At 46.3% G+C, this 13,053-nt stretch overlaps 4 protein-coding genes across 4 annotated transcripts; 2 read left to right on the top strand and 2 right to left on the bottom strand.

The window, feature by feature from the left end:
• Positions 1 to 909: 909 nt before the first annotated feature.
• GLAREA_01373 (uncharacterized protein) lies at positions 910 to 2,274 on the top strand (the record flags this gene model as incomplete). Its single annotated transcript, XM_008088589.1, has 4 exons — positions 910 to 1,066; positions 1,121 to 1,262; positions 1,310 to 1,452; positions 1,502 to 2,274. The coding sequence occupies 4 exons, from the start codon at positions 910 to 912 to the stop codon at positions 2,272 to 2,274; spliced, it is 1,215 nt and encodes a 404-aa protein (XP_008086780.1).
• A 1,366-nt stretch (positions 2,275 to 3,640) lies between these two features.
• GLAREA_01372 (PYP-like sensor (PAS)) lies at positions 3,641 to 4,463 on the bottom strand (the record flags this gene model as incomplete). Its single annotated transcript, XM_008088588.1, has 2 exons — positions 3,641 to 4,090; positions 4,215 to 4,463. 2 exons carry the CDS (start codon positions 4,461 to 4,463, stop codon positions 3,641 to 3,643), a joined length of 699 nt encoding a protein of 232 aa, XP_008086779.1.
• A 3,128-nt stretch (positions 4,464 to 7,591) lies between these two features.
• On the bottom strand, positions 7,592 to 8,612 carry GLAREA_01371 (uncharacterized protein; the record flags this gene model as incomplete). Its single annotated transcript, XM_008088587.1, has 2 exons — positions 7,592 to 7,977; positions 8,030 to 8,612. 2 exons carry the CDS (start codon positions 8,610 to 8,612, stop codon positions 7,592 to 7,594), a joined length of 969 nt encoding a protein of 322 aa, XP_008086778.1.
• A 3,307-nt stretch (positions 8,613 to 11,919) lies between these two features.
• On the top strand, positions 11,920 to 12,969 carry GLAREA_01370 (uncharacterized protein; the record flags this gene model as incomplete). The annotated part of the gene is made up of 1 exon (XM_008088586.1): positions 11,920 to 12,969. One exon carries the CDS (start codon positions 11,920 to 11,922, stop codon positions 12,967 to 12,969), a length of 1,050 nt encoding a protein of 349 aa, XP_008086777.1.
• Positions 12,970 to 13,053: the final 84 nt, after the last annotated feature.

Genomic DNA, 13,053 nt, shown 5'->3' with positions numbered 1-13,053 from the left:
TTGAGATGCAAGTTGGGTAATCACAGCCTTTCCTGGTTAAGTTCAATATATTTCACGTACATTTATTATCATATGCGTATGCTCGCATTCGGTATAAATTCGGTTCTGCGGGAGGTGCCGAATTAGGGGGTCTGTTTTACTGTCGTGCACTACTGATTGTTGCACAACTTCACGCAGAGCCTCTTTGCAAACCTCCAACAATCAATGTTTACCTATAATATAACTTCATGTGTTTGTTTCCACCCATCTATCAATGGCCATCGTCGATCAGAATGCCACAGAAACTATTCATTCAAATACGACCTTGACCAAATACCCTCACATTTCGCGATCCAGTCACGTTCGTGACACTCTCCGACGGCTTGCAGCAACACGGGTCGGAATTATAACGCAGTCACGATTCTCGTCCAGCCTTGTCGAAATCGTTTCCTCACGTCGATCAAGGGCTGAATGTGTGCTGTGATTCGGTAACTCGAAGTCCCCATGTCGCTTTCCGTCCAGTCTTGCCGTTCTTCTGGAGAGAGAGCCTTGATGAGTGCCTAAGCACGGGGCAGAGACGATGCATCACAGAAGCTCTGATGTGTTTTTCTTCAGCCGCACCTCCACCAAACGACTTCTCTCTGTCCATCCATTCGACGCCTCTTGAGTTGCCAAGCACTTCACAGCGAAAAGGGACATGTTATGCTTGACAATAAATCTCGGCACAGAGATGATGCTTATTTTATCCCAAGCCAAGGACTGGATGTGGAACAGATCAATGAAAGCATGGGGAACCGGCATGGATGTGTGGCTGTAGAGCTGGTACAAAGATGGAGGGAAGAGCTATATGTGATGGGCTTCGGGCTTTTCCTCCTCTTGCCGTCTTCTTGCTCTTGAGTTCAGCGTCTTTGTTGCGATTAAATTTGCAAGATGTCGATTTCAAGCTTGCTCGTTGTGCTCTCAACATGTGTTTCTATGGTGTATACGATAGCAGTTCCTGAACCCCAGATCACGGCTCGCGCGGTCTTGCCTCGACAAACAGATCAGCGATTCATTGGTTTTTACAGTACATCTGGGGAGATCACTTGTGAGTTGTTCACCCAATTGACTTGAATGCAAAGTTTCTGACCAAAATAAATAGGGGATACGGCTCGTTGTCAAGCCTCTTCCTCCTGGACTGTCTCGGGATCATATGGTAGATGTTGTAGCGAAGGAGTGTCTTGCACGTTCGCAACCCGATGCTCAAGTGACTATGCTATCGTAGGCGGAAGTTCAGTATCATGGTATGTATTTTCCATACTGTCGTTGGACTTGAAACTAACATCAAAAGTCCGTACACATGTAATACGGACTACGTTTATGGGAGTACTGGAGGCAGCCTGTCAACCAAATGGATAGGTTGTGCGATCGGCTATACGTCGACGTATTTCTACGAAACAGCACCCGCCACAGCCATATTCAACACCATCTTCGGTAAGATCAGCTGTATAGCTTCTCGTTCCCGTTGACTGATAAGTTTCAGGGACGTCAACAACAGACTCTACAACAGACACCCCTACGGGGACAGTTCGGCCGACAGTAACAGTCGCCCCCATCGTCCCAACCTCAACCCCAACAACTTCGGTATTCCGCACGAAGAAGAAGTCGATGATTTGGATCGTAGGAGTAGTGATTGGAGTTGTGGCTATCTTCGCCATTGCTGGAATCATAGCTTTCATTCTGATTTCCCGCAAGAAGAAGAAGGCGCGCGCAGCAGCACTTGCAGCTGGGACAGGAAACACATATGGTGGCGCGCCACCACCTAATTTCCAACCACCAATGCAACAGCAATACAACCAAGGACCACCGATGGGAGCTATGGGACAACCACAATATGGACCTCCACCGCCAGAAGGAGGCTACTACGTCAACGATCCCAAAAATGCCCAAACCTATTCCCAAACCCCTACATCACCACCACCTCCAGTTTGGACACCAAGCCAACAACACTCCCCAACTCAACCACCGCCTGTTTCCCCTCAGACCCGACATGCCTCTCTCGCTGCCAGCGACGTTCTCTCAGTAGACCAGCAGCGTACAGCAGGCAACAAAAGTCCCGGTGGAACCGTAAGCGAGATCGGTACAAATTCCATCAACAACCTAGGCTCAAACCCAAGTCTGCCACCACAAAGTCCAACAGGAACACATCTTACGAACATCAGCGAGATGAATACACCACCTACGTATCCGGCTCAGGTTGCGAAAGTACCGATGCAGGCGCATAATAATCAAGGCCCGGTTTCGGAGTTGCAATAGGGAATGCGTATATCGGGGACGGCAATTTCTCAAGATTTTTAATTCTTTATGAAATGTAATGATGGCGTAATGTTTTTTGAACTCGAGGTTAGACTGTTGGGCAACGAAACTGTTGCTAGATGTTGGGAGGAGAGAACTTATTGGATACCAACCGAGTCGGTTTGTTCAAAGAATGAGATTTTGGGGATGGTTTATATAGCTTTTGCGTATATTCTTTACAATGCAAATATTTAAATTTCAAGAATTCAACAAATCTTATCTGTGTATTCGTGAGTTGGAAGGGTATCATCCTTCATTCGACTTACCACTTCGTTATTTCCAAGAATGAGTGAGATTCTGGGGCTAGCTCCTATAGCTCTTGCGTAAGTCAAAAACAATGCAAATACTCAAATCGCAAATTCCAAACCATCTCGAAACATCTTACATCTCTTATTCAATCAACAACCTCAAATATACCAACCACCATATAACCTGTTCTCACCTCACCCCCCATATCTCATATCCCATCTCACCCCACTACCAGCTCCTCGTATCACCTCAACTCGCGCTTCTCGTACGACACACCCACGAAAAGACAATCACATCTCATAAACGCCCACCCAATCCACCTACGTTTTCGCCGCAGAAGCGTGGGCGGTGGCTGGCTAGTCCAACAGCTCACAAATATATTCATCGCTTTCCTATGCTGTGTTCTGCTAACAATCTAGCTTACATAGCATTTTCTTCCCTTTATATGCATGATGTTTTACGAATACCTCTTTACCTAGGTAATATCTAGTGGGTACTTTTTATAGGGATACATCAATTGGGCGGCTCTGTTCTGTTTTTACAATTTCGAATATGTCTATCTCATTGAGTCTGAATTCATCTCCCGTTCAGGTTGTATGTACTTCATTTCTATTGTTTAATGTGAGTTGTGTCAGTCCGGATTCGGTATGAGTCATTAGCGTATAATTTTTCGAGTTACGTTGCTCCTGCTTAACGAATGTATACCTGGTCCTCAAAAAAATGGTGTATTAGCTTCTATTCTTGGAAACCAATAAGAAATTCGTTTTCGTGAGGTGTATGTTGAATATAAGAATGCCACCTAATCAACCTCGGTATTCGAAATGTTGCTGAGCCATTTAGTTTTCCCTCATGTCTCAAAATACCTCGACGAACCGCAATGCTAAACAAAAACCTCATTCAACGAGTGCCACCCAGATCATATAATCTCAATGTTGCCATCCGACGCCCAAAACCCCAACAGCCGAACCGTATTCGTAGTCGATAATCATGATTTCCGTGAACTTCATTTCGTATGCTGAATGAAAAGACGACTTGTACATATCCCGCGTGGAAGGGTATCATAACATAAACCAAACGTTTATCCCAGAGAAGGTGTTATATCCTTCTCATTGACCTGGAAGCCAACTATGTAATCCCTCTCTACACCATCGTCATCTTCATACCGGATGGGGATGACAGTCAAGATGTTCATGAAGGGGGTTCCGTCCTTGTGGTAGTTCACTATTTTCACTTGCGCTTCCTCCTTCCTCTGAATTCGGTGTCTAAGCTCAGATAATAGCGGCTCGTTGTATTTTCTACACTTTTCGACGACATCCCAAGGCGGCGACCGCGGATTTGGAGGGTTTTGGAGAAATCGGCAGTTTTTGCCTATGATCTCACTTCCGTAGTACCCTGTCAAAATTTCGAAGCTCTCGGTGGCATATATAATGGGCGCGTCCGGAACTTCATTATTGCAGACGACTAGCGCAGCGCGATCGTCAACGACTCCAAGATCATATGTAGGGTTCGGTCGCATGCGTATTTTCAACTGTAAGAGAGCTTCATCAACTCAAGCTCGGGAATGGTCATTGTCACTTGGTGGCTTGTGTCTCAAAAGAAGAGTGAGAAGCCTCTGGTGTCAATCCTAGGGGCTAGCTTTGATCAGCACTTACCAGCATACCGAGCACATCCATTCTACTGGGGCTGTAAATATCCTTTGGAATGACTGGGTCCAAAATCGATTGGTGACGGTAGTCACTTGGTGGAAGAAAGGTATCTGGGTGCCGAATCTTGTGTTGAATCTGGAATAGAGGAGAAATGAGCAAAAGAGAAGTAGATAGAAGAGGTGATTTATAGATGGTACAAACATCTTCAAGGCGCTTCCTCTGCGCTGTAAGCTCTTCTCCTGAAAGCTGCGGCATTCTCGTCAACCAGCCGTGGCTTCGTTTCCCTGTCTCAATCAATGCATATCGGACCTCCCCAGAAGAGTGGCGTCTTTGCTCAAGCTTGTCTGCAGCCTTCTTGTGTGATGAGAGAAAGAGTTGAATGGCTCAAGGGGAGAAGACACATTTAAAGACGAAAGGAGCGACCACCGACCACCGACTTCTACAGGCACTAGAGGATCTAGATTGCGCTGCAACGCCGCATGCTGGATCAGAAACTGGATGTATTTTCCAGTGTTTAGGAAAGCATCGATACCACCGTGCAATGTACTTCAATTAAGCCCAACTTAGGCGGGCTGGCGCTTGTTGGCTGCAGCGAATCGAAGACGTCAACCGAAGACTTAGTTGGCTCGATCGTGAGCACCGAGGGGAGAGACGCCCATCGTGGCATCGTCGCCAGGGCAAGGGCACAACCCCACCATTAGAGGAGCAACTGCGGTAGCTTGTCAGAACGGAGTTCAAAACGACATGGATAATGGACCCTGAATTGCGGAAAAGCATGCGGAAGAAGCGAGAGGGATATCATCGCATGCGTATTGCCTGCAGGTCGAGTTGTACATGTTACAACTGAAAAAAGATCGTAGCGAAAAAGAATGGGAAAGTCAAGATCGAGAAAGATCCCGCTATCAACACGCTAGGTCCACGTGACCGCTAGGCCTGTCAAAGCCTCCCGCATTATCGATCTGTGGGGGTTGCTTCATAAGGTTCAGATCTGGTACTCCGTACAACTTGTCTTCTTTCGTAAGTGCAGAGCTGAAAACACCACGGTTTCTCACGAGTTCTGCTAGCCAGTTGAGACGATCTGGACGCACACACACGACATCACGATCCGCGAAAGGGTTTTACACAATCGAGATCTTGTTCATTGTATTTGTCGACCAAGATAACTATTCCTCGTGGTCATTTGCCAACTTGGATATTTCCCGTGAAGAGGACGCAAAATGCTAGCTTCAGCTGCAAGTTACAGCGCATTGCATGCGGGGAAAGTCTTGGACAAGAACCCTTGAAGAGACTAATCTCAATGGCGGAATTATTAAGCGCATTGCTGCTGACCTGAAGAGTTGACGTCGATATGTGTGGAAAGATAATTATAGCTGATGTCCAGGTCACGATCGGGGCAATACTAGAAAACGGCACAACTAGTGGAAAGGCATTCAAGCTTGATCTCAAGACCATGATCGAGAAAGCATTCAACAACGAAATTGCATCGCAGTTCTCTAGTGCAGTGACCCGCCGAAAAAACTGTTACAAAGCGCGATTCGATCAAAAGCATCTTACCTATCTGGTCAACAAGAGAAAAGCCAAGAACCACCACGTCTACCTTGATGTGGCTTCAACGGCCTGCACGTCTTGATGTGGTGCTTTGAATAGCATACAGCCGCGAAAAGTCTCATCCGGTTTGAAAGCTGCAAACAACGGGCAAAGGATCAAGAGAGATTTAGGAAGTCCTGCCTTAATAACGTCCTTCTCTGATCTCGCATTTCACTGTAAGTCCTAGGTCTCCAACTAAAATGCGTTTGCACTATCTTACTCTCAAAGTCCAGAACAAGTATCCACAGATTGTGAAATGCCGTCTCTAGATTAGTTTAGCGCATCGCAAAAATCTTTTACTTGTGCCTGCTCAATCACGACCATCACAAACTCAACGAACACATCCGACAATCCGAATACACTTTCAGGGTCCAAATTCAAAACCGCAACAATAGACGATCGTGCGATTGTTACAACACGTTATGAGGTATACACCATCGTTGAACAACCGGACGCTCCGTCCCGCTTTCCAGCTATTTCATTCCGACGTATGACTTCAGCGGGTAGCAGAAAACCCGCGAGGACACGAGACATCATCAACCTATGATGTTCATAGGTAGAGCTTGTTGAAATTTTCTTCCTGGGATGTCATTTCCAAGCCTCCCTTTCACCAACTACTTAGCATTAAGCACCTACAGTCCACTTCCTAATCTACCCTCTCATCACTCATCAGCTCTTTTACAGATCTACAATTCGATCTACACATCGTAAGAATACAGATCTGCCGCTAGCTGGTCAGATCTTGCAATCTCATTTTTCAAGTCGCGTATCTAGACCATCGGGACGGTTCCTGTACAGCAATCCTTCGTGGAACAACCCACCCATCACCGCATAAATGCGTCTTCTTATACAGTATTGTCGCAACGAAGTTTCTCAGCTGTAAAAAGCAAATCTTGTTTTTGAACTTGGTGTAACCATTTCCCCTCCACTAGCGACTCGGGCGCAAGAAAACGTGCGCACGGAAGTCGACGCATAACTGTTGACTATTGGTTGTACAGGCCTGGAACAGGCTTACAACTACTAGACCAAGACGAAGACAGTATAACCCTCCTCGCCATGATATCTTGCGCGATCCATGTGGAGTTGAAGCGATCAGAAGCACAGAGCCCGATTAGCAAGTGAAGGGAGAAAAGGATCCAATACACCAACTTCATTTACCCACCAGAAAGTAAGTTGTCCATTTCATAACTCAGGTCAGAATACATCTTATCAGTCTCTCATCTCCACTACAAACACTCAATCAAAGACACATACATATCTCACTTGAGCACCGATCTCCAATTCCCAACCCAATTCTCTAGTCCCCATCTCCCTTAAAAGGGTACCCTGCCTCCTATTTACCACTTCCAGCACCCCCCACATCTTCCCTCCTCATGCACAAAGCCAGCTGAGAAAGTTCAAAAGAACAATTTCACTTCTAAATGGCGTGCCCAAAATGTCTGAGTTGGTACCAGAAGAGTGGTTGTGGCGTTCCCAACTTCCATAAAAGGGGTCGCTTAAGCGCCAAGACATATCTTGAACAAAATGTACGTTTGGATTGGGGCCCACGTGGGCACTGGGCGGTTGAATGAAGCATTGAATAGGCTGTTGATGATCCCGGGAATGAGGGTGAGGCGCGTTGGGTAATGAGATGTTGGTATGTCCTTATTTGATCTAGGTATTTTATATACAATGAGAAATCGAAATACCATTTGCGCCTTGTAACCATACAGACCCTGGAATCTAACAAGACACGTCCTCCTATTCCAAATAACGCCAAACACGAATCCCCCAGAACCCATTTTGCTGAGGCCAAACTAACAGCTCTTCCCCGACCCATCACTCTCAGCCCCTCCAGAACCACTCTCCTCATCCGCGGACTTCTCCCCCTCCCCCTCTCTCTCCTCCAGCAAAAACCGTTGCTGCCGCTTCATCATCCTATAAAAGTTCCACGTGCCCCACAACTGACACGACGCAAACAGCACATGCAGAATAGGCGTGACGACTTTAAACGCGAGCGTCCAGCGGTCCCAGAGACTGCCAAACAGGTACATAGTCAGGATGGTCTCGGCGATGGTGCCGATGAACGTGGTGATTGCCGAGATGCAGAAGAGTTTGGCGAGGAACTTATGGTGGGTTGGGTAGACTCTGTAGAGGATGATGGAGAGGTGGGGGAGGGATTCGGAGATGATGTCGAATGCGCCTGGGTGGTGTTAGTTTTGAAATGGATGGGGGGAGGGGAGAGGAGGGGTTACCCCAGACGGTGCAGAGGATGAATTCGATTGTTGCGTCTTTTTCGCGGACGAGGTTGAGGGAGATGGCTATGGCGGATTGGCCGATCATGATGGTGCCGATGTGATGGCCAGCGCTCACTGGGGAGATCTTTGAGCGGTAGAAGAGCTCGAAGACGTACATGGCTATTAGAGCTTGTGCGGCGATGATCAGGATGTCGCCCATTGTGACGATCTTTGAGCCAGCGAAAGGGGAGTGAAGATGTGCGGATCCAAATGCGACATCCACGAACGGGTATGCTGCTATGACCAAAATCATCAATTTTGTTCCCCCGGCAATGTGATGATTGACGAATCCCCTCCTCACTGTCTCGTTCATCCGTGTGTATATATCTCCATAGCACTTCTTGAGAAGGTATCCTTCTAACAGGTAAAATCGGACTGCAAAGTATACGACGAAGATGATGCTGAGGATCAGGGCACTGAAAGGTGCTAGTTTGGAAATTGTCTGAAGAGGAACTTTCGTTATATGTGGCTGCCTATGTCCTGAAACCACAATTGCGGTCTCATTGTCTAGAGCGTTGCGAATGGCGAGTCCCAGCTTCATACTTTTGTTGGAGGTGGAGACTCAGTATGTGAAATGGTGTTGAAAAGTACATGGAAAGATTTCAACGCAAAGTGTATTGAAACAAAAGTGGAGGAAATTAAGTATAGAATTTCAGGTTATAAAGTATTGATCTTGAAGTATTTGCAAGTGAAGAAGCAATTTTCATAATAGAGTTCAGCGCATGCCCCCACGGATGTATGGAGTCAATGTCAATGGTGTGCTCAGAATGTTTCTGATGAAGGCTCGGGCTTGCCGTTAATATATGGATCAAGAAGACCACAACGACTTCGCTGCATGATCCCCTCGTCCATACACGGTACTCCAGTTGCTACTTGGTCTGGAGGAGGAAATCCACGTTCCACGTTCTCTGCACTCAGAATTCCTAGCCGAAAGCAGTAATTCTGTTTCGGTCCAGCTAGCCTAAGCTTCAAATCATATTAACACTATCGTAAGCGAAGCGTCCGATGTACCTGCATAGACAGTATACCAACAAGCAGAAAACATGACTTGAAGGGTTGAAGCACAAACCACCGAATAGCAACGGCAACACCGTAAAACAACCTAACTCAACACAGGCAGAAGCTCGAAAATGTGTTTCTAGGAGCATTAGCCCACGAGGAGGCTTGAAATCGTGAGCTTAATGCTAGAAATACGAAAAGCTGACGTATACCACTATTAAATGACGCGAGTTATGGCAGCGGGATGCTCGAAGCGACAGTCAGCCAACTGATCTGTCCAATGTCTTCGCGACAGCCGTAAGACCGCGCAAGCCTACAAAACTTCAATACAGCGACACTGTACCGGTCGCAATGCAAAATGTTCCTCTGCTTCATCTCTGTGAGTGGTTTCGTCTCTGTGAGTGGTTTTGCCGCGAGGCCGCGATGGAGGCGTTCTGGATCTGGTAATCGACATTTACCATGTTTGTCGGGTGGAAGAGAGCTATGGTTAGTGAGGCAGGAGCAATTTCGGAGTCCAATACGAATGCTACTGTGAAGCGGAAACGATCGTGTTGAGATCAATAGTTTGCGCTGTTTCTTTTTCCCGTCGAGTTGTTGTTGAAGCATTTCCGTAGGGAAGCATGCGCCCGTGCCTGACCCTGAAAAAGCTATTTCCCCAACGCTACGGTTAGTGTCCGATCTAGGCAAAAGCTTAGCCTACGGTGGCCCGTTCACGCAACTTCTTGCCCCTTATTTTCTTCCTGGCGAAGAGTGCACTTGCGAATTTGTTATTGTATTTCAAACTTCAAACTTTTCACCATAGTATACAGTGTGCTTCGCGTAGCCACGAGATGCAAAACTCTTACACAGGCACTCAGCTCTAGTTCGCATACTGTTCTTGCGCACCATACCATCATCGATAAGGAAGTCACTGGGAAGGATTTGGCAAGTGTTTTGGGCCATGTGTTGCGCTCGCCCAAAGCATTACAGGTCCTCAACTGCATCAACCATCTTTGGCTCCTTCCACATTCTATCATACAAATTCAACATCAGAACCCCCACTACATTTTGACATGTGGTTTTCTTCGCTGTCAACTGTTGGACCTCCATTCTCATCAATATGAACACGACGAGCAGGACGACGCAGTCCTGTCGACGCACTTCTATCTACAATTTGCATACTTCTCGCTCTTCTAGCTGCGGTATATCGTCCCCCGAGAGTTCTCTTGACACTCTACATCGTATTCCTGAGGTCGTAGACAAATTCATCGATCAGACTTTCTGCATGACGTTTGGAAAGGCCAACTCTCCATGTCGTTGCTTCCACTCCGTTTCTCTATGGGACTCATTGACTGAACAAGATCGCTCAAAATTTAGATGAACGTGTTATCATCTTCGGGGCTTTGGTTGCTTGCGAGAGCAAGGTCAAGAAGAGCTTTATGGCGTCAGAAGTCATGCCTAGCAGCATATCAGAAATATCAAAAAAGGGGCGGGATGCTTACAACTCTTTCAGCCAGGACTTCCAAATCCGCGTACAGCTCAAGATGTTTCTTCATTGTAATTGCAAGAGATAGTCCCGGGCTTCACTGAAAACACAATGGGCAAGGGCTATCTGGGAAGCTGACACCTTGGTATGGACCCGAAGGCGGATTTGCTGGAGAATGTAGATCACCACGCCGCACAACAGCTCAATGATCGAAAGCGTCGGCGACCCCATTGAAGGAAGGGCTATCACAATCATCACAATGTCTTTTACTATGGTGTCAATAAGCATTGATGCGAATAACAGCACAGAAAAAATATGTAAGACAAACAAGACTCTAGTTCGGTCCATTTGAGGCAACAAGCATATCTTTTGCAAATTGTCCAACTTTTGGAATTGGGATACATTGGCTTTGTGATTCTACAATTCTACTAACTCAACAAGGGAGGTTGCAACAAAGAAGTCTAATTGTCAAGCAACAGACATTTGATAGTCCTATCAACCGCACGAGATTTGTGTTTATTTCCTTTACAGATAAGTCACAAACCCGTATTTCCAGAGAGGGAGACAAGCTAATTCTCAGTCAATGTAGGACTGATCTCCGTACACTTCTGGTAGACAAAGCGATGTGGGCCAAAATGTTACATCTGGGATTAAAGCATACGAATGTTGTGTCATATCTTGATCCGGGCTCTTGTTTTCGCAACTGTTGATTTAATACCGAGTGTCTCAAGAATTTAGGCTTGGGGGCGACGGTCATCTTGCAAACGCTGCCATTCGACTGCACGATATCCTTGTAATACGGTTGAGTTTACATGGATGCCCTATTAGGAACTGTCATTGGGCTCGGTTGTTCGTCCATGCGTTCCGGTATAATCATTATTGGCTGATATGTATTGTGAGGCGAAGCTTACTTCACTGCCAGTCGCTTATTTCCTCATCAGATCGGAGCGTGCGTTGCAGGATTTTATGCTTACGACGACCACGGAATGTTCATACTTCAACGTATGCTTCCTCGTTCTTTATGGTTCACTTCCACTCGATCACTGGATTCATCGTAAAACAGGGATTGGGTTTCCCCACGCTTTGGGTACTTTCAGCATCGCTAAGACCGAACACCAGGCTTTTCGAACGCCTTTCAAACATAATTGAGTATTGTGACGCGGCATGGGGACAAAAGCGAGGCTGAGGATGAGATGGAAAGAAGTAAGTGAAAGTAAAGGGATTTAATCAACATATAACACGGTTTCTTCCTCCATTATAAGTTCTCCATTTTCTCTTCGTATATTCCACACAGCTCTCACTACCACCATTCTTCTGTCTACTCCATTCTTCACGCAAGTTCTATTTACATTGCGTTTCACTATTGTCTATACATCAAAACACAATGTCATCGACAATACAAGCGATAAGTAGCTCTCCAACATCAACTACTTCGGCAACACCAAGCTGTATCACCTTCACACCTGGAAAAGATGGTTATGTCCCCTCGTACGCGTGCAATGCGCAATGGAGCTATTCGCCATCTTTTGGAGCAGCATTGTTCTTCGCCATTGCATTTGGAATCAGTCTAGCTCTTCACATCTTCCAAGCATTTTACTTCAAAAAATGGAAACTCACATGGGTTCTCATCATGGGGGTAACATGGGAATTCATCGCCTTTGCTGGTCGCTCATTCGGTTCCAAGCACCAGCAATCATTCGCCGCCGCTTATGTGTCCCAAATCTTCTTGCTATTGGCACCGATGTGGGTCAATGCATTTATATACATGGTCTTGGGAAGGATGATCTACTTCTTTGTACCAGCCCAGAAAATATGGGGTTTCAAAGGCATCAAGATTGCAAAGATCTTCGTTTGGCTCGATGTTGTCTCCTTTCTTACCCAACTAGGTGGAGGCTTGTTGATCCAGCCGAACCAAGATCAGAAAACACTCATGATGGGAATTCACATCTACATGGGAGGAATCGGATTTCAAGAAGCCTGCATTCTTCTTTTCGCCGCCATTGCCGCTAAATTTCTTATCACGATGAAAAAGCAGGAAAGAGCAAATTCGGCTGGCAATTTCGTTCTCGACGGCCGTCCAACAAACTGGGGTCCTCTTTTGTACACTCTATTCGCCTCTTTAGTTCTCATCACCATCCGCATAATCTTCAGAATGGTAGAATTTGCTGCGGGAGACGACCCAGACAAGAATCCGATTCCTTATACTGAAGCATACCTTCTCGCTCTCGATGCTCTGCCGATGTTACTATGCGTCTTTCTTTTGAATCTCATTCATCCTGGACGTGTCTTGCAGGGCGAGAATAGCGAGTTCCCCAAAGGACCGACTAGGAAGCAGAAGAAGGAAATCAAACGGGCGAAGAAGGCCGAGAAAGCAGCGAAAAAGCAGACCAAGAAGGATGGACGATCCTTTGTTGAGATGAATAATATGGTGTAGTTTGATTGGAGTGTAGAGTTCGAAAGAGCCTGTGTGCGAGTTGTCAGTTTGGCGTTTTTCTTTCTTTTTCGTGTCTTTTGTAGC

This window comes from Glarea lozoyensis (assembly GCF_000409485.1).
Source record: "Glarea lozoyensis ATCC 20868 chromosome Unknown GLAREA7, whole genome shotgun sequence".
NCBI lineage: Eukaryota > Fungi > Ascomycota > Leotiomycetes > Helotiales > Helotiaceae > Glarea > Glarea lozoyensis.
Note: the sequence above shows the minus strand (reverse complement) of the source record. Positions and strands in the feature narration are given on the sequence as shown.